Source organism: Emydura macquarii, unplaced genomic scaffold (assembly GCF_026122565.2).
Source record: "Emydura macquarii macquarii isolate MOO-44397 ecotype Brisbane River unplaced genomic scaffold, CSIRO-AGI_Emac_v2 contig_2688, whole genome shotgun sequence".
Classification (NCBI taxonomy): Eukaryota; Metazoa; Chordata; order Testudines; family Chelidae; genus Emydura; species Emydura macquarii.
Window position 1 is genome coordinate 20,546 of NW_027132825.1, and position 17,898 is coordinate 38,443.

The following is a 17,898-nucleotide window of genomic DNA, read 5'->3' on the forward strand; positions in this document are numbered from 1 at the left end:
AGCGCATGTCTGGGGGGGGGAGGAGAAGAAGAAGAGAGAAATAGCTCTTGAAGCTGGTCAGACAAAACAGAGTTAAATTTTACTCCGTCATATCATGCCAGACAGGTGGAAGAACGAAGTTCATAGTGGTCAATAATTATCGATTGGCTTCCTGCAGCGGGTTTAACGAAATCATCATCCTCTCATAGATCAGACCGAGGACTCATTATGATGGTCTTAGGTCTGAGAGATCACAGTACTGGCCAGCCATCTAGACCAGTGGTTCTCAACCAGGGGTACGTGACAGACTGGAACGGAGAAGAACTCAAAGAGCTGACCCCATAGAGACGGAACAAAGGGTACAAGAAGTTGCATGTTGTAATTAAGTGTAGCCTTTCCTTGCCAGTTTAAGCAAATTTCACTTACCCCAGCTAATCCTTCAGGCACTGGGGCGAAAGATAGATTGCCCCCTGCAACCTCAGCCTCTCAGCCAGTCCAACACTCCAGCCATTGTCTATTCCCCCATCCCTCATTCACAGATGCATAGATTCTAAGGAGAGAAGGAATTGTTGTGATCATCTGTCCCGCTGTATAACACGGGCCATGGGACTTCCCTGAATTTATTCCTCTTAGGAATAGAGGTGACCTTTCAAAGAAATCTTGATTTAAAAGTTGCCAGTGATGGAGAATCCACCCCGGCCCTAGGTCAGCTGTACCAAGGTTTAATTACCTTTGCCATTAAAAATGGACACCTTTTTCCCAGCCTCAATTTGTCTAGCTTTAAATTCAAGCCATTGAATCCTGTTACACCTTTGCCTGCTGAAAAATTCCCAGAGCAGATCTGCTAGATTGTCGGCTACATTTCCATGCCCCCGTGGAGGTCCTCAGAGACTGTGATCGAGTCACCCTTTCACCTTCTCTTTGTTAAGATAAATCAACTGAGCTCTTGCAGTCTTATACTTTATAGGCTCGGCTACACAACCGAGACAACCATATGGCTCCATAGCTTGGAGGTGCCAAACCTGTAGTCTAGATGCAGCTTGCCTCAAAGGCAAGGATGTTTCCCCCCCGAGCAACATAGCTAAGTCAATCTAAACTTTAAGTGTCAGCCAGACCTAAGGCAGGTTTTCTAACCCTTCAGCATTCTCATAACTTCTTCTGAACCCGCTCCAATTTCTCAGCACTCTTCTGGAATTGTGGCCACCAAAAATGGACAAGCAGCAGCTGCAACAATGCCAAATGCACAGATAATATATTCTCCTTTCTCCCGCTTGAGATTCTCCTGCTTATGCAACCAAGGATCTCCTCAGCCCTTTGCTCATAGCTTGTCTTTTTATCCGCTACAAAACTCAGAGTATCTGCCAGCAGATCCCCTGTAGATTGAGAGAAGGGCCCCTCTATCTGGCCAGACTGTTTCATGAGTTTCTTCAGAGGGTGACCCAGATACTCTTCACACACTGGATTACTGGTGGTGTCTCTTTGGGCACCAGGCAATCAGAGTTCTGCCTACACTCACTGTTTGTGGGTTCCTGCTGCCTTTACACAAGCAACACCACAAGCACCCAAATCCATCTAGATCTAGAGATCTAGACAGAGGTATAACGTTCACAAAAATTAATGCAGATATTTCCTATCTTCTTCACAGATTGAACTGCGAATGCTTCCTACACTAAACCATTTGGGTCTCCTGCTCTGCAAGGGGATACATAAAATGCAGTGCGGCAGTATGGGACTGGAGGCTCACCTGTAACCGCCGGATAACTCAGGCTTGACTGGATAAGCTCTTACTTCTCAGGAGTTGGTGGCCAGCACTTCGGTTACACGGCTGAGATTCTTGTCTCTCATCATTCTTCAGGACCTTGGTTTTCTCAATATAGAGACCTACATCTCTCTGAAGGGATGAGCAGCGGCGGCTAGGATCTTATTTGGAAACAAAGAATATATACATCCTCAGATTTGTGTCCTCTGATGATTCCTTCACACTATTTTAATAAGGCCCCCATTATAATCTAGCTCCCAGCTGATTTTGTTAACAAGACCCAGTGAGATTTATTTCAGCTATTTTTATTTATTTAAGTCTAATGCTCCCAGTGGGAAAAATAGTTCATATAATGATGAAATGCAAATTTACATTTTTTTTTTTTTTTTTGGAAAGACACTTGTGCAAAGTGATGGGCTGTTACAGTGCAAAGACCCTTCCGTAATATTCAATAACCACAACCATCTAGTAGGCATTTCAGAAGATAGCTACTCATTTCTCATCCAGGGGCATTTTGCTGCGTAACTGCCATTTTCTCATTATTTTATCTTCTTCTGCCATCTGTTGGTCAATATTCAATATGGCGGCCTCTTTTTCACGTCTTCCACTCTGCTGCCACCTAGTGTAGATCATGCAGCACAACAGCATCCGTCCTTACCCTCTGCTTTCCTCTCTAGTAATTATTCTTTGCTATATTGGCCTCTTTCCTACTCTCGACTACCTTCCGCCCACCTGGCAGCCACTGCACAATGTAACAGTCTAGTCCTGAACCCCGATATTGACTGCTACTCAGAAGGCAATGAAAAGCACACCGGTCCATGTCTTTCCTTGCCATTACACTGATGCCTTCTACTCTCTGTGACACAGCTGTACTTCTTGTGCTCCCTATGATGCTGATTTGGCAGTGTAACTTCCTCTTTCTTGCCTCTTCCTGTATCAGCGAGCATCAAACGTCCAGCTGTCTGCTAAGATAGAGCCACAGCACGCACGGAAGACCACCCAGAACTTCCCATCCAACAGATAAAGGACAACACACCCCAATGAAGCCTGAAATCACAAACACTTTAATGGACCACGCACGACCAGCTCATGTTTCTGGCTCCGCTCAGGGAATTGCAAAATGTCTAGATAATATCAACCTTTCAAAATAAGCAGGTTATTACTGACCCAACAAACGGCCCTGCCAGGTTCGATCTGTCATGCTGACTTTGGACCACATTGACCCGCATCCGAACAAGCCATGAAAGCTATGGCTGCTTGGTGCCCAAGTTGAAAATCAAAGACCCCTGTGTCAGGCAGGAGGTCAGGCTAGATGATAATAATGGCCCGTGCGGGCCTAGGAATCTATGAACTATAATAGCCATTGGGTGGCAAAAAGACAACTGGTGACAAAATGACCACATAATGCCTGCTAGAGGGCAGCAGAAGACAAAGAATATGGGGGAAATTGTTATGCAGTATAATGGGCACTGGGGCAGCAGATAGTTGGGCAGGGAAGAGACATTTATATTATATATTGGGCATGAAAGGCGGCATAGAATAAGGGCATTACATATCCAAGTAGCCCATTTCTCCATAGTGCTCTTTCCTCACCATCCAGTCTCTGTTCTACTTGCTCCTTCCCTCTTTCAGTCCTTTCTTAGTATAATTCCTACTGATTCCATCGGAATTAGGAGCCTAAACATGTTTAATAATATGGGCCAAAGAAACTATTCCTTTGCCAGTGCAGAATTGTCCCCTGTTTATTAGAGTTCGATCCAATTTATTTTCAACTACACTAAATCACGGGGCTTCCATCCCATTCCTTCAGAGACAATTGCACAGTCTGACGTGTCTGTTGGGAAGTGTCATATTGAGCCTAGAAGTTCTTGTTCCATGATTTCACCTCTTATTTCCTAGTTTTGCTCTTTTACATTCAACAGTGTCGACATTCCGATTTCAATGGTTCCTGGTCTGTTGTCATGCCTAGTCTGAGTAGATCACATGACCAGGTCCCTAGTTGCCATCTCAATAAGCTCCTTTTTCCTCCCTGAAGAAGAAATGCTGCTTTTTATTTTCCCTTTTGAATGTTGTGAGTAGAACTGTTTGAAAATTTTCATAAGAACGAGCAGACCAGGTCAGACCAATGGTCCCTCTAGCCCAGTATTCTGTCTTCTGACAGTGACCAATGCCAGGTGCTTCAGAGGGAATGAACAGAACAGGCAATCATCAAGTGATCCATCGCGTCACCCATTCCCAGCTTCTGGCAGGCAGAAGTTTAGGGATATCTGGAGATTACGTCCCAGACCATCTTGACTTATAGTCATTGATGAACTTGTCTTCCATGAACTCATCTAATTTTTTTTTAATCCAGTTAAAATTTGGCCTTCACAACATCCCCTGGCAATGAGGATTCTATGACGGTCTAACTACTGATGGTAGGAGACTGGGCGTGGGCTGACCCAGAAGTGGGTGTTTCACACAGCAAAGCGGGGTAAGTTGGGGCCCAGGAGTGAGGAATTGGGGTGACACAGCTACATATCAGTGCAGATTGCAGTGAGGGGAACATCACAATGAGTAAAAAGAAATCTCTAACCCGATCTTTATTACTAACAACTGTGACAACCGACAGTTCTCAATGACTTAAAAAACTCTTTTAGTGGATCATTATTTCTTCCATGACAGAACCCATCTCCAATAACAAGGGTCCCACGTCGATCACCCAGTTTTCTATACAACATACATTTGTAGACACTTTCATTAGTTTGAGGAATTGTTTCCCTGGACACCTGGTCTATATTAACAAAGTCAGGATAAAAAGCAGGGTAAAAAGATTACACACATTCCATCAGTGAGTTATTTTTCCTTCACCCATTATCTTCAATTGAATGCCATAAAATCATAGAAGATTAGGATTGGAAGGGACCTCAGAGGTCATCTAGTCCAATCCCCTGCTCAAAGCAGGACCCACCCCAACTAAATCATCCCAGCCAGGGCTTTGTCAAGTCAGCCTTTAAAACCTCTAAGGATGAAGATTCCACCACCTCCCTAGGTAACCCATTCCAGTGCTTCACCACACTCTTAGGGAAATGATTTTTCCTGATATACAACCTAGACCTCCCTCACTGCAACTTGAGACCATTGCTCTTAGTTCTGTCATCTACTACCATTGAGAACAGCCTAGCTCCATCCTCCCTGGAACCCTCTTTCAGGTAGTTGAAGGCTGCTATCAAATCCCCCCTCATTCTTCCTTCTGCAGACTAAACAAGCCTAATTCCCTCAGCCTCTCCTCATAAGTCTTGTGCTCCAGCCCCTAAATCATTTTTGTTGCCCTCCGCTGGACTCCCTCCAACTTGTACACATTCTTTTGGTAGTGAGGAGCCCAAAACTGGACACAATACTCCAAGTGTGGCCTCAGCAGTGCCGAATAGAGGGGAATAATCACTTCCCTCGATCTGCTGGCAATGCTCCTACTAATACAGCTCAATATGTCATTAGCCTTCTTGGCAATCAGGGCACACTGCTGACTCATATTCATCTTATTGTCCACTGTAACCCACAGGTCCTTTTCTGCAGAACTGCTGCCCTAGCCTAGAGATGGCGGGTTGCACAGGACCAGAGCTGTGCTATCTTTGATGGTCACCCCTGCCACCTCAAATGAAGATGTGGGGTTTGAGTGCAGGTGTTGAGCATGTCTTGGTGGTTCTATCTTATTCTGCACCAGTGGCCAGTGCAACCAAGCTCACCAGGTGCAAGGCAAGGATGGGAGAGCAGGTTGCATTATAGCAAAAGGCAGCCCAGCTAATCCTGAAGAAGAATTTTAGCTGAATTAGTGGCCTTCTGCTGTAGAACTGTTCCTCCAACTTCTTCCAACTTGGCTGGGAGTTGGAAGCCACATCTACTCTCAGGCACATCCCAAAGTTCTGGGCAAACTTCAGTGTATTACTTAAGTCCTCCCAGGTTCCAGTGCATACCAAAGTCTGGAGCACATTTCAGTTGATTAATTAAGCACTTCTCTGATTTCCCTTGCATCCCAAAGACTTTGTGTGCAATTTTGTGTATTAATTAAGCCCCCTTCCCACCCTCCACAGTCATTCTTTTCCCCATATGGTCCACAATCTCTATTTCTTCCAGCACAGAGCATCCTTCAAGACCTGTATGACCAGCTTGTTCCTCAGTGAGTAGATGAAGGGGTTAAGCATGGGGGTGATGATTGTGTTGAGGATGGCCACCCCTTTGGTGATGTCCAGTCCATCATGCTGCTTGGGGCGGACGTACATGAAAATGCAGCTGCCATAGAAAATGCTCAGGACGATGATGTGCGAGGAGCAGGTGGAGAAGGCCTTCCGCCGCTCTTTGGCGGAGGGAATGCGGATGACGGTAGCCACAATGTAGGAATAGGAGACCATGGTAACCGCCAGAGAACCCAGCAGGACTACGGCTGCAACCAGGAAGTCCATTGACTCCACCAGGCGTGTGCTGGAGCAGGAGAGGCTGATGAGGGGCCCCAGGTCACAGAAGAAATGGTTGAGGACATTGGGGCCGCAGAAGGAGAGTCGGGAGATCAATACAATGGGGCCAGTGATGAAGAAGAAGCCACCAAACCAGGAAGAAAGCACCATGAGGATGCAGATCCTCCCACTCATGGTGGCCATGTAGTGCAGTGGGTAGCAGATGGCCACATAGCGGTCCACGGACATGGCTGCCAAGAGAAGGAACTCAGAGACTCCCAGAGAGAGGTAGAAAAAGGCTTGGAGGATGCAGCCAGCAAAGGAGATGGTCTTGTCCTCAGAGACGAAATTGGCCAGCATCTTGGGGACGATGACACTGGTGAAGCAGATCTCCAGGAAGGAAAAGCTCCTGAGGAAGAAGTACATGGGGGTGTGGAGGCGGTGGTCAGCCCAGGTGATGGCTATGATCACCATATTCCCGGCAAGCGTCAGGAGGTAGATCAGCAGGTGCACCAAGAACAGAAGGAGGCCCAGGTGACGCAGGTGTGGGAAACCCAGCAGGACAAATTCGCTCACGGAGCTTTGGTTGCCCAGCTCCATTCTTTGTTGCCTTCCAGAAAAAAGGGAGAGCACCAATCAACATCACCTGGGCTAAAGTTGGAGACAGGAAACAAGGGGAGAGGGGCTGGACTATGGGCCACGGACACCATGAGACTTTGATATCTCCGTGACTCAGTTTCTCCCCAATCTATGAAATAGGGTCAATGGTAGTTTACTTCCAGTTACGAGGTACAGGGGGGCGGAAAGGACAATCTGGATCAAGGATGGGTTGTGTCACCCTTGCCCTGCAAGCCTGAATACCTCACAATGTTTTACTACTGTAGCTCCCAGCCCAGGAAGATCACAACCAGCCTACCAGCCTGCAAATCACATCCTGACAGTCTGCATGCTTAGACAGCCCTGCTTCAGCAGCTCCGATCCCAGCAGCCTGACTACAGAAACACCCGGCTTCCACCAGCCTTGGTTACAACCTGCAAGGTGACCCCAGCCCACCCCCATTCCTGAATTTTCCCAAGACTGTGTCCTCTGAAGTGTCCAGCCCTCCCCTGGGCAATTCAGAGAACTAATAAGGTTGGTGTGTTCCAACATTGCACAAAAGATCATCACAGCATATTAATTTGACTGGGGTAAATGCACCCTTCCCTTTAAAGAGTTTAGGTAACAGTAAAACCAATTTATCAACAAAAGAAAACAGGACTTTAAACGAATTCAAGTAGAAGCAGTAAAGTTACAAAGGCTTGCACTCAAACAAAAGTGAAAATACGCATCTAAAAGTCTAAAACTGAATTTAGCAAGGCATAGGCTGTCTTCAAGGTGGTTTCTCTCACCTATCTTCCTTCCTCCCACTACGGCTGGGATTCCCTCAGGCAGGGCCTTCCACAGATGTGTAAGGGGCTGGCTTTCCTCATCTTCCTAGGTGAAAGAGCTTTGCCTAAGGTGGTTACTCACCTATATTCAGTCCCAAGAGACTTCAAACCTCACCCCTGGTTGAAGGACCCATCTTCCTCAGCTCACTGGAGCCCTGTTCCCTTGTGTCTGTCTAGAGAATAATGCCAAAGACGGCTTCGGTTTTTTTGTGGATATCTTCCCAAGTTCAATTACTTTGTTTCGAGGCAGGATGACCTTATGATATTCTTCACTTCCTAGTTCCCCTGTATGTAAATGGGGCTTCCTTTGATTCTGCTTTCTATCTTCTCTCCTGCCTGAGAGGATACCTGCTTCTCCCTGCTTGGCCACAGTCTTTGAAGCATAATATCATTAAGTATCCATATTTCTTCATATAGGGTTAATAAAGATATTTCACGATGCTATTCCTTACCAGTATGTCATTAGCTTTCAGAAATGACCTCACTCCATACAATCAGTGGATTATCACTGCAGGATCAGCCCCTCCATCTTTATAGACCAACGAACACTTGCAACGGTTTCTTCTAAGGTTTTACCCCTCAAAATAAAGTTTATTCAAACTGGGAGGAAAGCAACATGGTGTCTGGTAGGGAGCTCCATGCTTTTTCTTCTTCCACTTATTAGCTTAATAGCTTCGTTTACCTAATATGTAACAATGGACTTTCATTGTCTTTACCTGAAGGCCGGTCTGGTCCTATGTCTAGGATAGAATTGGTAGACTCATAGACTTTAAGGTCAGAAAGGACCATCATGATCATCTAGTCTGATCACCTGCACATTTCAGGCCACAGAACCTCATCCACCTGCTCCTGTAATAGACCCCTAACCACTGGCTGAGTTACTGAAGTCCTCATATCATGCTGTAAAGACTTCAAATGACAGAGAATCCGCCATTTACAATAGTTTAAACCGGCAAATGATCTTTTCCCCATGCTGCAGAGGAAGGTGAAAAAAACTCAGGGTCTCTGCCAATCTGACCTGGGGGAAAATTCCTTCCCGACCCCAGATATGACGATCAGTTAGACCCTGAGCATGTGGGCGAGATCCACCAGTCGGACACCTGGGAAAGAATTTTCTGTACTAACTCAGACCCTTTCCCCTGGCATGCCTGGTTTAACACACATTAGTCTTAATCCCAGCACATACCCGTAAAGGTTAATACTGCTCACATACATACATCGTGCAAAAATGTTACTTATCAGTGAATTATTAGTTTTCAAAAGATACCTACCAAGCTATATTTGATACAAAGATTATTATGACAGTGAGTAGGGTGTGAATCCAGGGATTTTTAGGGTCACACTTAGCTACCTACCGGGGTGTCGGACTAGCTAGTTTGCGAGTGAGTTTGAAGATGAAGATCCCTTCTTTGCCCTTAAGCAAATCGCAAGCCGCCACCCAGGACAATGGACTCTGGAACTCCTGAGTGAAAACCAAGGGAGTTATTCTTAACATTGTTTTTACAATCATCCCTGCTTTTACTGGTTCCTGCTTAGCGTTTCTCCATCCCGATTGCAAACTGCTTTACTGAGAGATGTCCTTTGCTTGCCTTTTTACAGGTGGGGACCTGAGGCACTGAGAATTGAATGATCACAGATTCATAGATTCCAAGGCCCGAAGGGACCCTTGTGATCATCTAGTCTGACCTCCTATGTAATACAAGCCACGGTATTTGCCTGCAATAATTCCTGGTTGAACTAGAACAGATATAGTTCTAGGATACAGAGTGACCTAGTCAAATTGGAGGATTGGGCCAAAAGAAATCTGATGAGATTCAACAAGGACAAGCGCAGAGTCCTGCACTTAGGACGGAAGAATCCCATGCACTGCTACAGACTGGGGACCGACGGCCTAGCCAGCAGTTCTGCAGAAAAGGACCTGGGGGTAACAGTGGACAAGAAGCTGGATATGAGTCAGTTGTGTGTCCTTGTTGCCAAGAAGGCTAATGGCATATTGGGCTGCATTAGTAGGAGCATTACCAGAAAATTGAGGGAAGTGATTATCCCCCCTATTCAGCACTGTTGAGGCCACACTGGAGTATTGTGTCCAGTTTTGGGGCCCCCACTACAGGAAGGATGTGGACAAATTGGAGAGAGTCTGGTGGAGGGCAATGAAAATGATTAGGGGGCTGGAGCACAAGACTTATGAGGAGAGGCTGAGGGAACTGGGCTTGTTTAGTCTGCAGAAGAGAAGAATGAGGGCGGATTTGATAGTAGCCTTCAACTACCTGAAAGGGGGTTCTGGAGAGGATGGAGGTAGGCTGTTCTCAATGGTAATAGATGATAGAAAAAGGAGCGATGGTCTCAAGTTGCAGTGGGGGATGTCTAGGTTGGATATTAGGGAAAAATTTTCACTAGGAGGGTGGTGAAGCACTGGAATGGGTTACCTAGGGAGGTGGTGGAATCTCCATCCTTAGAGGTTTTCAAGGCCTAGCTTGACAAAGCCCTGGCTGGGATGATTTAGTTGGGGTTGGTCCTGCTTTGAGCAGGGGGTGGGACTAGATGACCTCCTGAGGTCCCTTCCAGCCATCATATTCTATTATTCTGTGATCTTTTAGAAAAAAAAATTCAATCCTGATTTTAAAATTGCCAGTGATAGAGAACACACTGGTACCTTGTTCCCGCTGCTGATTCCATGTCTGTTAAAATCTTACACCTTGTTTACTGTTTGAATACGTCTAGCTTCCATGTCCAACCCCTGGGTCTTCTTAGACCTCAACTGAAGGGCCCTTTATAGACATGCCTATGTTCAACCAAGGAATCGGGGCAGAACAAAGAGTGAAAATCTCCTGCTTCTGATTCACCATTCTCCTAATCCCTGTGGCTACGTTCACAGCAGGGCAAAGTGGGAGTGAAACGGTTCCCTTCCAATAAAGTTTGTGTGGGATATCCATGCATAGCTAATGGGGTAGGAAGCACATCAACCATCTTCTTATTCACCTAGGTTGTTGTGAACGCGCCCACCCAAGGGTCTGCCCACTTCACTGGTCCACCTCCTGGTAATCAAAGGCTTCCCTGGCTACCTGTGAGATTGCCACTCCCCGCACAACTTCAGACGAAATGCTGAACAAAGGAGCAGAGCAACCATACATGGCGCACACGGAGTTAATGGGCGGGGAATGGCTTTCACTGAAATCTGTGTATAACTTCACTGGCAGCAGGACTGGATCTCCATTTCTTCTTGGAGTCCCCGTTAGGCTATATCACCTGCGCCATCATCATTAACGATTAATGGGGATGATCACTAAACGATAATGTCTGTAAGATGGTTAGTTCATATTTATCATTTTTCTCCTTAAAGAGTAGATATTTCCATCTGAATGATCAGGTCAGGATCCATCATTTCTGGTATAATATAATATAATATCATTGCAGTTGATAGATAGATAGATAGATAGATAGATAGATAGATAGATATTCACACAATGTTCTCTGATGTGGACAGCTAACTGAGGAAATAATCTGACATCTTAAATTCCTAACGACAATCTAAATAAATAGAAGGGAAATCACAATGTAAAATAGGGAAAACCCTATTATCGATAATTTAGCTTTCAACTTATGCACACTCTGAGAATCATAGAATCAGAGAAGATGATGGTTGGAAAGGACCTCAGGAGGTCATCTAGTCCAACCTCCTGCTCAAAGCAGGACCAGATTTCCAACCACAAACAAGTCCTACCTGCTAAGAAAACTACGATCTATTTCACACACACACACACACACACACAATAAATACAATAAATAAAACTATTTCTGTCACACACTCAGAATAAATAAACATATTAAATAAAATGATCTCTTTCATACACAAATAAATAAATAAATTAAATGACCTACTTCCCATACACACAGACTACACACAAAATAAACAGATACATTAAATAAAACCATCTATTTCACACACACAAAAATAAATACGTCAAATAAAATGATCTATTTCAGACAGACACACACACAAATAAATAAATAAACTGATAACCTAAGAATCCTTGCAGTTGAGACAGTATCATCTTCAGATATCACGCAGAAATGGGTAAGTCACTAAAGCGCTTCACACAATAAGCTGGGAACTTTTTTAGAGCTAACGTTATTCAGCCTGCTCCTTATTCTCTTCCAGAAAGAAAAACACCTGGAACACTGGAGGATATATACGGGCTAATACATCTCCTGGAGAAACAATTTCTCTAAATTTAAAGAAAACAGCTGACTTCTCAGGAAGTTGAGACTAAGTAAATGAGACTCTTGGGACTCGTTAATTGTAGAGTTGATTTCTGGCAGGCTAAAGTTTAACTTGCCAAGAAAGATTTTCTCCAGCTTGGGAACTCTCAAAACTTTCTTTGCAATGAAGAAAGAAAGGGGCTTGTGATTAAATACCTGATAAGGACTGCAAGAGTTTTGGCACAGATAAGCCTCAGATAGGTGTGTAGGGGGATAGATAGATAGATAGATTTCCTGCAAGTTTGCAGCACCTGGCCTCTGGAAATCAAACACCTTTAAGGCATTTGAATTTGGGATCCCAAAATCACTAGTCCCTTTAGAAAACCTTAGCCCAGCTCAGACCATGGGCCAGTCTTACTGGTATGCTCTGACTGTTGCATTCTAGTGATGGAAATTGTGTAAAATTGAGTTAAGTGCTTTCCAGATACTTTATGTCAGCAGATCAGCCAGAATCCAATGTCCTGATTTTTTTTTTTTTTGGTAGATGTCACTTTAAAAATAAGCTAAGGCTAGTTTTGAAAGGCTAGGGCAGCATATCTTAAACAGTTTTATTTAGCTAACTCTCCACAAAACAGCCCTTGGATTATAAAAACAGGTCTTTCTGTTCTGTTACAGGATTTTTCATCTCCGTCAAAAATGACCCGTGCTTTCTTTTTTTCCACATTCAACTTATATAAGTTCATTTGTTAAAACTTGCCTTGGTTTAACAGTGTTTAGGTTTTTAAAACGCTAGGAAACACAAAAAGTGTTTTGGAAGTCTGGTAAAAAGTGTTATCAGCTGTTTTATAAAAGCTGGTTTCTCTTCTACATTAGCCTGCATGTGTGTGTTTTGCTTGAAGTGTGGAAATCCAAAGCTTTCTTTAGTGTTTACAAGGAATAAGACTTCAGAGCAGTTTTCCTTTAGGCGTAACTTTAAAAACGAAGCTAACCCGAATTTTTTAGAGGCCGCCGGATTTTGTATTAGGAACAACGGTTGGCTTTTCATTCCTTTGTTTCCAGAGATGCATTTTCTAAACGGGCCAGCGATCTATAACCATACCTCTTGGCACATTATGATTGGTTCAGGGAAATGCAATTCTTCGACGTGTCTAAACGATAGCTTCTGATTGGCCCAGGCGAGAGGCGTGGCTTGTCCAACGCTGACAGTGCTGGAATTACTGGCAAATGCCACCTACCTGCCTGAACGGGTGGGGGAACTTGATGGGGCCAGCAGTGAAGGGGGACACTTGCTAAGGGTAGCTGCACCCCCTAGGAGTCTCTAGCACCCATTGGCCAGCTGGGGGCAGAGGTGCTGATTGGCCAGAACTCCCCAGCTCCCAGGTTTTACTCTTGGGCATTGTTCCAGTAGCACCACCCTGACCATCCTAAACCAGAAATGGGAACCCGGTTGGACAGATGCTGTGGGTCTAGCTGATCGCCTGTTTGGGGGCCACTGGTAAGGGATTTTTTTCTCCCATTCGGCAAAGGATCAGGGAGATTTTCACTTTCCTCAGAGCCCCTTCAAACTATCCACATTACTCAGGGGGGGAGTTGTTTCTTCGGCACAACTTGAGGCCGGTTTCCAGCACGGTTTAGAGAATAAAATGATCAGTTCCCAGAGGTGAAAGACCCGGGATTTTGATGATGGGCCGGCCGCTTAGAATCCATCCCCGTCTCTGTCCTCTTTTCGCCACCCTGCCTGCATCAATTGACTAGTAACAGCCGGAGGGTAAAAGGCAGTTTTCTCTCCTCTCTGCCGCTTGGTCAGTGACACCTTTATTTTCTCTCTCTTTCTGGGACAGGTTGAATGGTTTTTGCTTTCCTTGGCTGTTTTGCCGCCTCATACCCCTTTGTGTCTTCTTTAACCCCACCCCTCTTGGTTGGCTCGAAAAATGTATGCTCTGCGGCTAACATTTCATGCCTTGGTTTCCAAAAACATACAGTTATTTTTCAGACTCTATTTCAAAATAACTGTTAAAAATACATGTTCTATTTCCCTGGGAAAATGTGGGTTTGTTTAAACTGAAACTTTTCACAGGAAAGCGTGCCCTATTCTCAATCTGAGGTCTGTACAGCACCTGGGCCCTGATCTCAGTCGGGGTCTGCACAGTGCCCCATTGATTCTTGAGTCAGCCCACAAATACACAGAACGCTTATTGATCCAAAGGGCTGCGAATTTTCCAGGAAGAGCATATGTGAAATAAATGGAGGGGGAAAGTGAATTTCGATCTCCTCAGAGAAGAGAAACAGCGGGCCAGTGGCCTCTGAGACTGGGAAATCTACAGATCTATTAATATGTAACGCATACTCATTCCATCTGTCTGGATTTTAGTGCAGGCGCCTGTACAATCTGAGCTAAAAGACTCTTAACCTAAGCTGTATCATGCTCATTGAGGTCTACTTGTCTTTGTCCATTCCACCACGGAGGATAAACAGAGCACACGCCATGTCAGTGTGGCATACAAGCACAGACCAGGGTCTACGATAGACTGGATCGAGAACTGGCTAGAGCATAGGGCTCAACGAGTAGTGATCAGTGGCTCCATGTCTAGCTGGCAGCCGGTCACAAGCGGAGTGCCCCAGGGGTCGGTCCTGGGGCCGGTTTTGTTCAACATCTTCATTAATGATCTGGAGGAAGGGGTAGATTGCACCCTCAGCAAGTTTGCGGATGACACTAAGCTGGGGGGAGTGTTAGATACCCTGGAAGGTAGGGATAGGATACAGAAGGACCTAAACAAACTGGAGGATTGGGCCAAAAGAAATCTAATGAGGTTCAACAAAGAAAAGTGCAGAGTCCTGCACCTAGGACGGAAGAATCCCATGCACAGCTAAAGACTGGGGACCGACCAGCTAGGCAGCCGTTCTGCAGAAAAGGACCTGGGGGTAACAATGGATAAGAAGCTGGATATGAGTCAACAGTGTGCCCTGGTTGCCAAGAAGGCTAATAGCATATTGGGCTACATTAGGAGGAGCATTGCCAGCAGATCACAGGAAGTGATTATTCCCCTCTATTCGGCACTGGTGAGGCTGCATTTGGAGTATTGTGTCCAGTTTTGGGCCCCCCACCACAAAAAGGATGTGGACAAGTTGGAGAGAGTCCAGCGGAGGGCAACCAAAATGATGAGGGGGCTGGAGCACAGGACTTATGAGGAGAGGCTGAGGGAACTGGGCTTGTTTAGTCTGCAGAAGAGAAGAATGAGGGGGATTTGATAGCAGCCTTTCACTATCTGAAAGGGGGTTCCAGGGAGGATGGGGCTAGGCTGTTCTCGGTGGTGGCAGATGACAGAACAAGGAGCAACGGTCTCAAGTTGCAGGGCGGGAGGTCTAGGTTGGACATTAGGAAAAAGTTTTTCACTCGAAGGGTGTTGAAGCACTGGAATGGGTTACCTAGGGAGGTGGTGGAATCTCCATCCTTAGAGGTTTTTAAGCTGAGGCTTGACAAAGCCCTGGCTGGGATGATATAGCTGAGGTTAGTCCTGCTCTGAGCAGGGGGTTGGACTAGATGACCTCCTGAGGTCCCTTCCAACTCTAATATTGTATGATTCTATGATTCTATGACAGAAAAGCTTGACAATTTGACATTTTCACCCCATTCAGGCTCATTTCAAAATGGAAGCCGACTGTCAAAGGGAAAAAAAATTGAACAACACTGAAAATGGCAAAAATTGAAAGAAAATGTTTTGAAATGACTGACACATGTTAATTGGCCTGAAGCAATAACTTTTTCCCCAGGTTTTCGGTTGGTGAAATATTTCAAGATTTCATCTGATTCAGGCTGGGAAAATTTTGTGAAATCTCAAAGACTTTTGCGGTACGGGGAAAACCAATTTCTACCTATCTCTCTCCTTAGGGACCGTAATAAGAATGCCACCTAGCTATTGTGTAGTGCTTTCCATCTATAGATCTCAAAGCACTTTTTAAAGGAGGCAGGTAGCATTATCCCCATTGTGCACATGGGGAAACTGAGGCACAGAAAGAAAAGTAGCAACTTGCCCAAGGTCACCCAGTAGGCCAGTATCAGAGCTGGATTGAAAACCAGGTGTCCTGCATCCCTGTGCTCTATCCATTAGCCCACACTGCCTCCCTCATGCCAGCAGTGTAAATTAACACAGCCCCCTGGGCTGGCCTCAGAGTAGTCCAACCCACATGCTCAAGGCACTGTAAACAGCTTCTGGTTATTCCATACCCCTCCTTGAATTTGACTATGTGTGTTGTTCCTTGAATGAGATCATTCAAGTCAACACAAACCATTGAGACAAGTGTTGCGTTTCAGAGTGCCTTTATTTTTAAATGCCTTACACATAAAAATAAGAAAGTAAATTCCAAAGAAAATCCAATGCATATGAAAAACAAGTGAGCCACATTTGCTGGAAAAGCCTCGTATTTAAACTATTTAACAGCTGCAGAAGCCTTGAGCAAATTATCAGTGATCGTTAGGATTTTTTTCATGAACACAAATCCCTGTGGTTACTTCAAACTTCTATCTACATTTTAAAAACTTACTTGGCCATTGGGATACGTTTTAATGGTGAGAGGTCACCACATGGCCATTATTTCACTAGATATGCGCAGGATATAATGTCATCAGAGTTTTAATCATCTTAATTTTAATTTCTCTTTGTTTTCCATTTCTGCTCTTATGAAATTGAGAGAAGCAAGTTACTGTGAAATTGTGTTGTAGCTTTTCCCATACAGATTACACAACTATTAGAAATCAGAAATCAGTAGTTTCTTGAAATGAAGAATTGGAGACCTCTTGAGATGAAGGTTTTGAGACCTCTTGAGTGAAAAATGGAGATCCCTTGAGGCAAAGGTTTGGAGATCTCTTGGGGTGAAGGTTTTGAGATCTCTTGGGATGGAGAATTGGAGACTTCTTGAAAAGAAGGACTGGAGATCTCAGACTCTTAATTTCTCACACCTGAGTTGTAAGACTTACACATTTGAACACTATCTCTTATATTTAAACATACCTCAGGAAATCTCATCCCCAGCAGAGGTTTAGTGCCACTGGAGATCCAGCACTTCCTAGTCTTAGCTCTCGTCCCCTCCTTACCCTCCCGGCATTCAACCGTTCTTCTCATGGGAGGGAAAAGAAGAGAAGACAGAGAGCTAAAAAGCCCAGCAGTTCAAGACGCCTCCCCTTCTATGAACAACATGACAAGACAGCTCATCTGCCTTGCTCTCCCTGGAGCACCAGGGACAAAGGAGGGTGAAGAGCCTCTGGAGCCACCCTCCCCATGGGAGGGGAACCCACTTCAGTCCACCTGGCCTGAGAGAGGAGAGGAAGAACTGCTGGGGAGTGCACTGCTGAGGGATGCGGGGGTGGAATATTTGCATGTCCTCCCTTGTTTTCCACTTTGTTTTTGTGCAATTAGTAGGTTGCAGTTGCTGTGTAATCATGGTTTGGTGTTATTGCCGGTATATTAATAGGTTCCCAGTCTTTCTGTGGTGTCATATTAATATTCAGAAATACTCACACACTTTGCTAGCTTGAGATTTCCTGAATCTATTGAGGTGAAGGATTGGAGGTCCCTTCAGCTGTATGAGGTTTCTGTTCTATTTGTTCTTCTTCAGAAGCTGAGCTTTCTTCTGAAATATTCAGAATTTCTTTTGTTATATCATCTATCTTTTTTTTTTCAATATTTTTCAGAATTGTTTCCAGGGGAGCTGAGTCAAACCCTATATTCTTCTTAGTATAGTGCCAGACAGCGTCTTCCTTCAGTTTTAAAATACACTCGCGAACATTTTCTTTTATTAGATTCCTGCTTTTGGCCGCTGCTGCATCTTCCTCATGGCATTTCTTGTAGCAACAATTCCTCTCCATGCAAAAACAGATAATGGCAATAACGAATATGAGGCAAAATCCAGCAATCTTTAAAAAAAAAAATGACATGTTAAAACTTATTTGCATTTTCCTTATGACTCTTCCATATGCCACCAGAAGGGTCTAGAGCAGGGGTGGCCAAACCATGGATTGTGAGCCGCATGTGGCAATTTTACAGTTAAAGTATGGCTCATGGAGCCCTCTGTGCCTCACCCCTCTTCATTTGTCACCTACCACACT

The 17,898-nt window shown here is 44.8% G+C and overlaps 1 protein-coding gene across 1 annotated transcript; it reads right to left on the minus strand.

Moving 5' to 3' along the window:
* Positions 1–5,838: 5,838 nt before the first annotated feature.
* LOC137164733 (olfactory receptor 6E1-like) lies at positions 5,839–6,768 on the minus strand. The gene has a single exon (XM_067565670.1). It carries the CDS (start codon positions 6,766–6,768, stop codon positions 5,839–5,841), a length of 930 nt encoding a protein of 309 aa, XP_067421771.1.
* Between the last annotated feature and the right edge of the window lie 11,130 nt (positions 6,769–17,898).

Bases quoted from the DNA above. Each gene is read 5' to 3' on its own strand.
- LOC137164733 (XM_067565670.1), bottom strand. From the start codon at position 6,768: ATGGAGCTGGGCAACCAAAGCTCCGTGAGCGAATTTGTCCTGCTGGGT.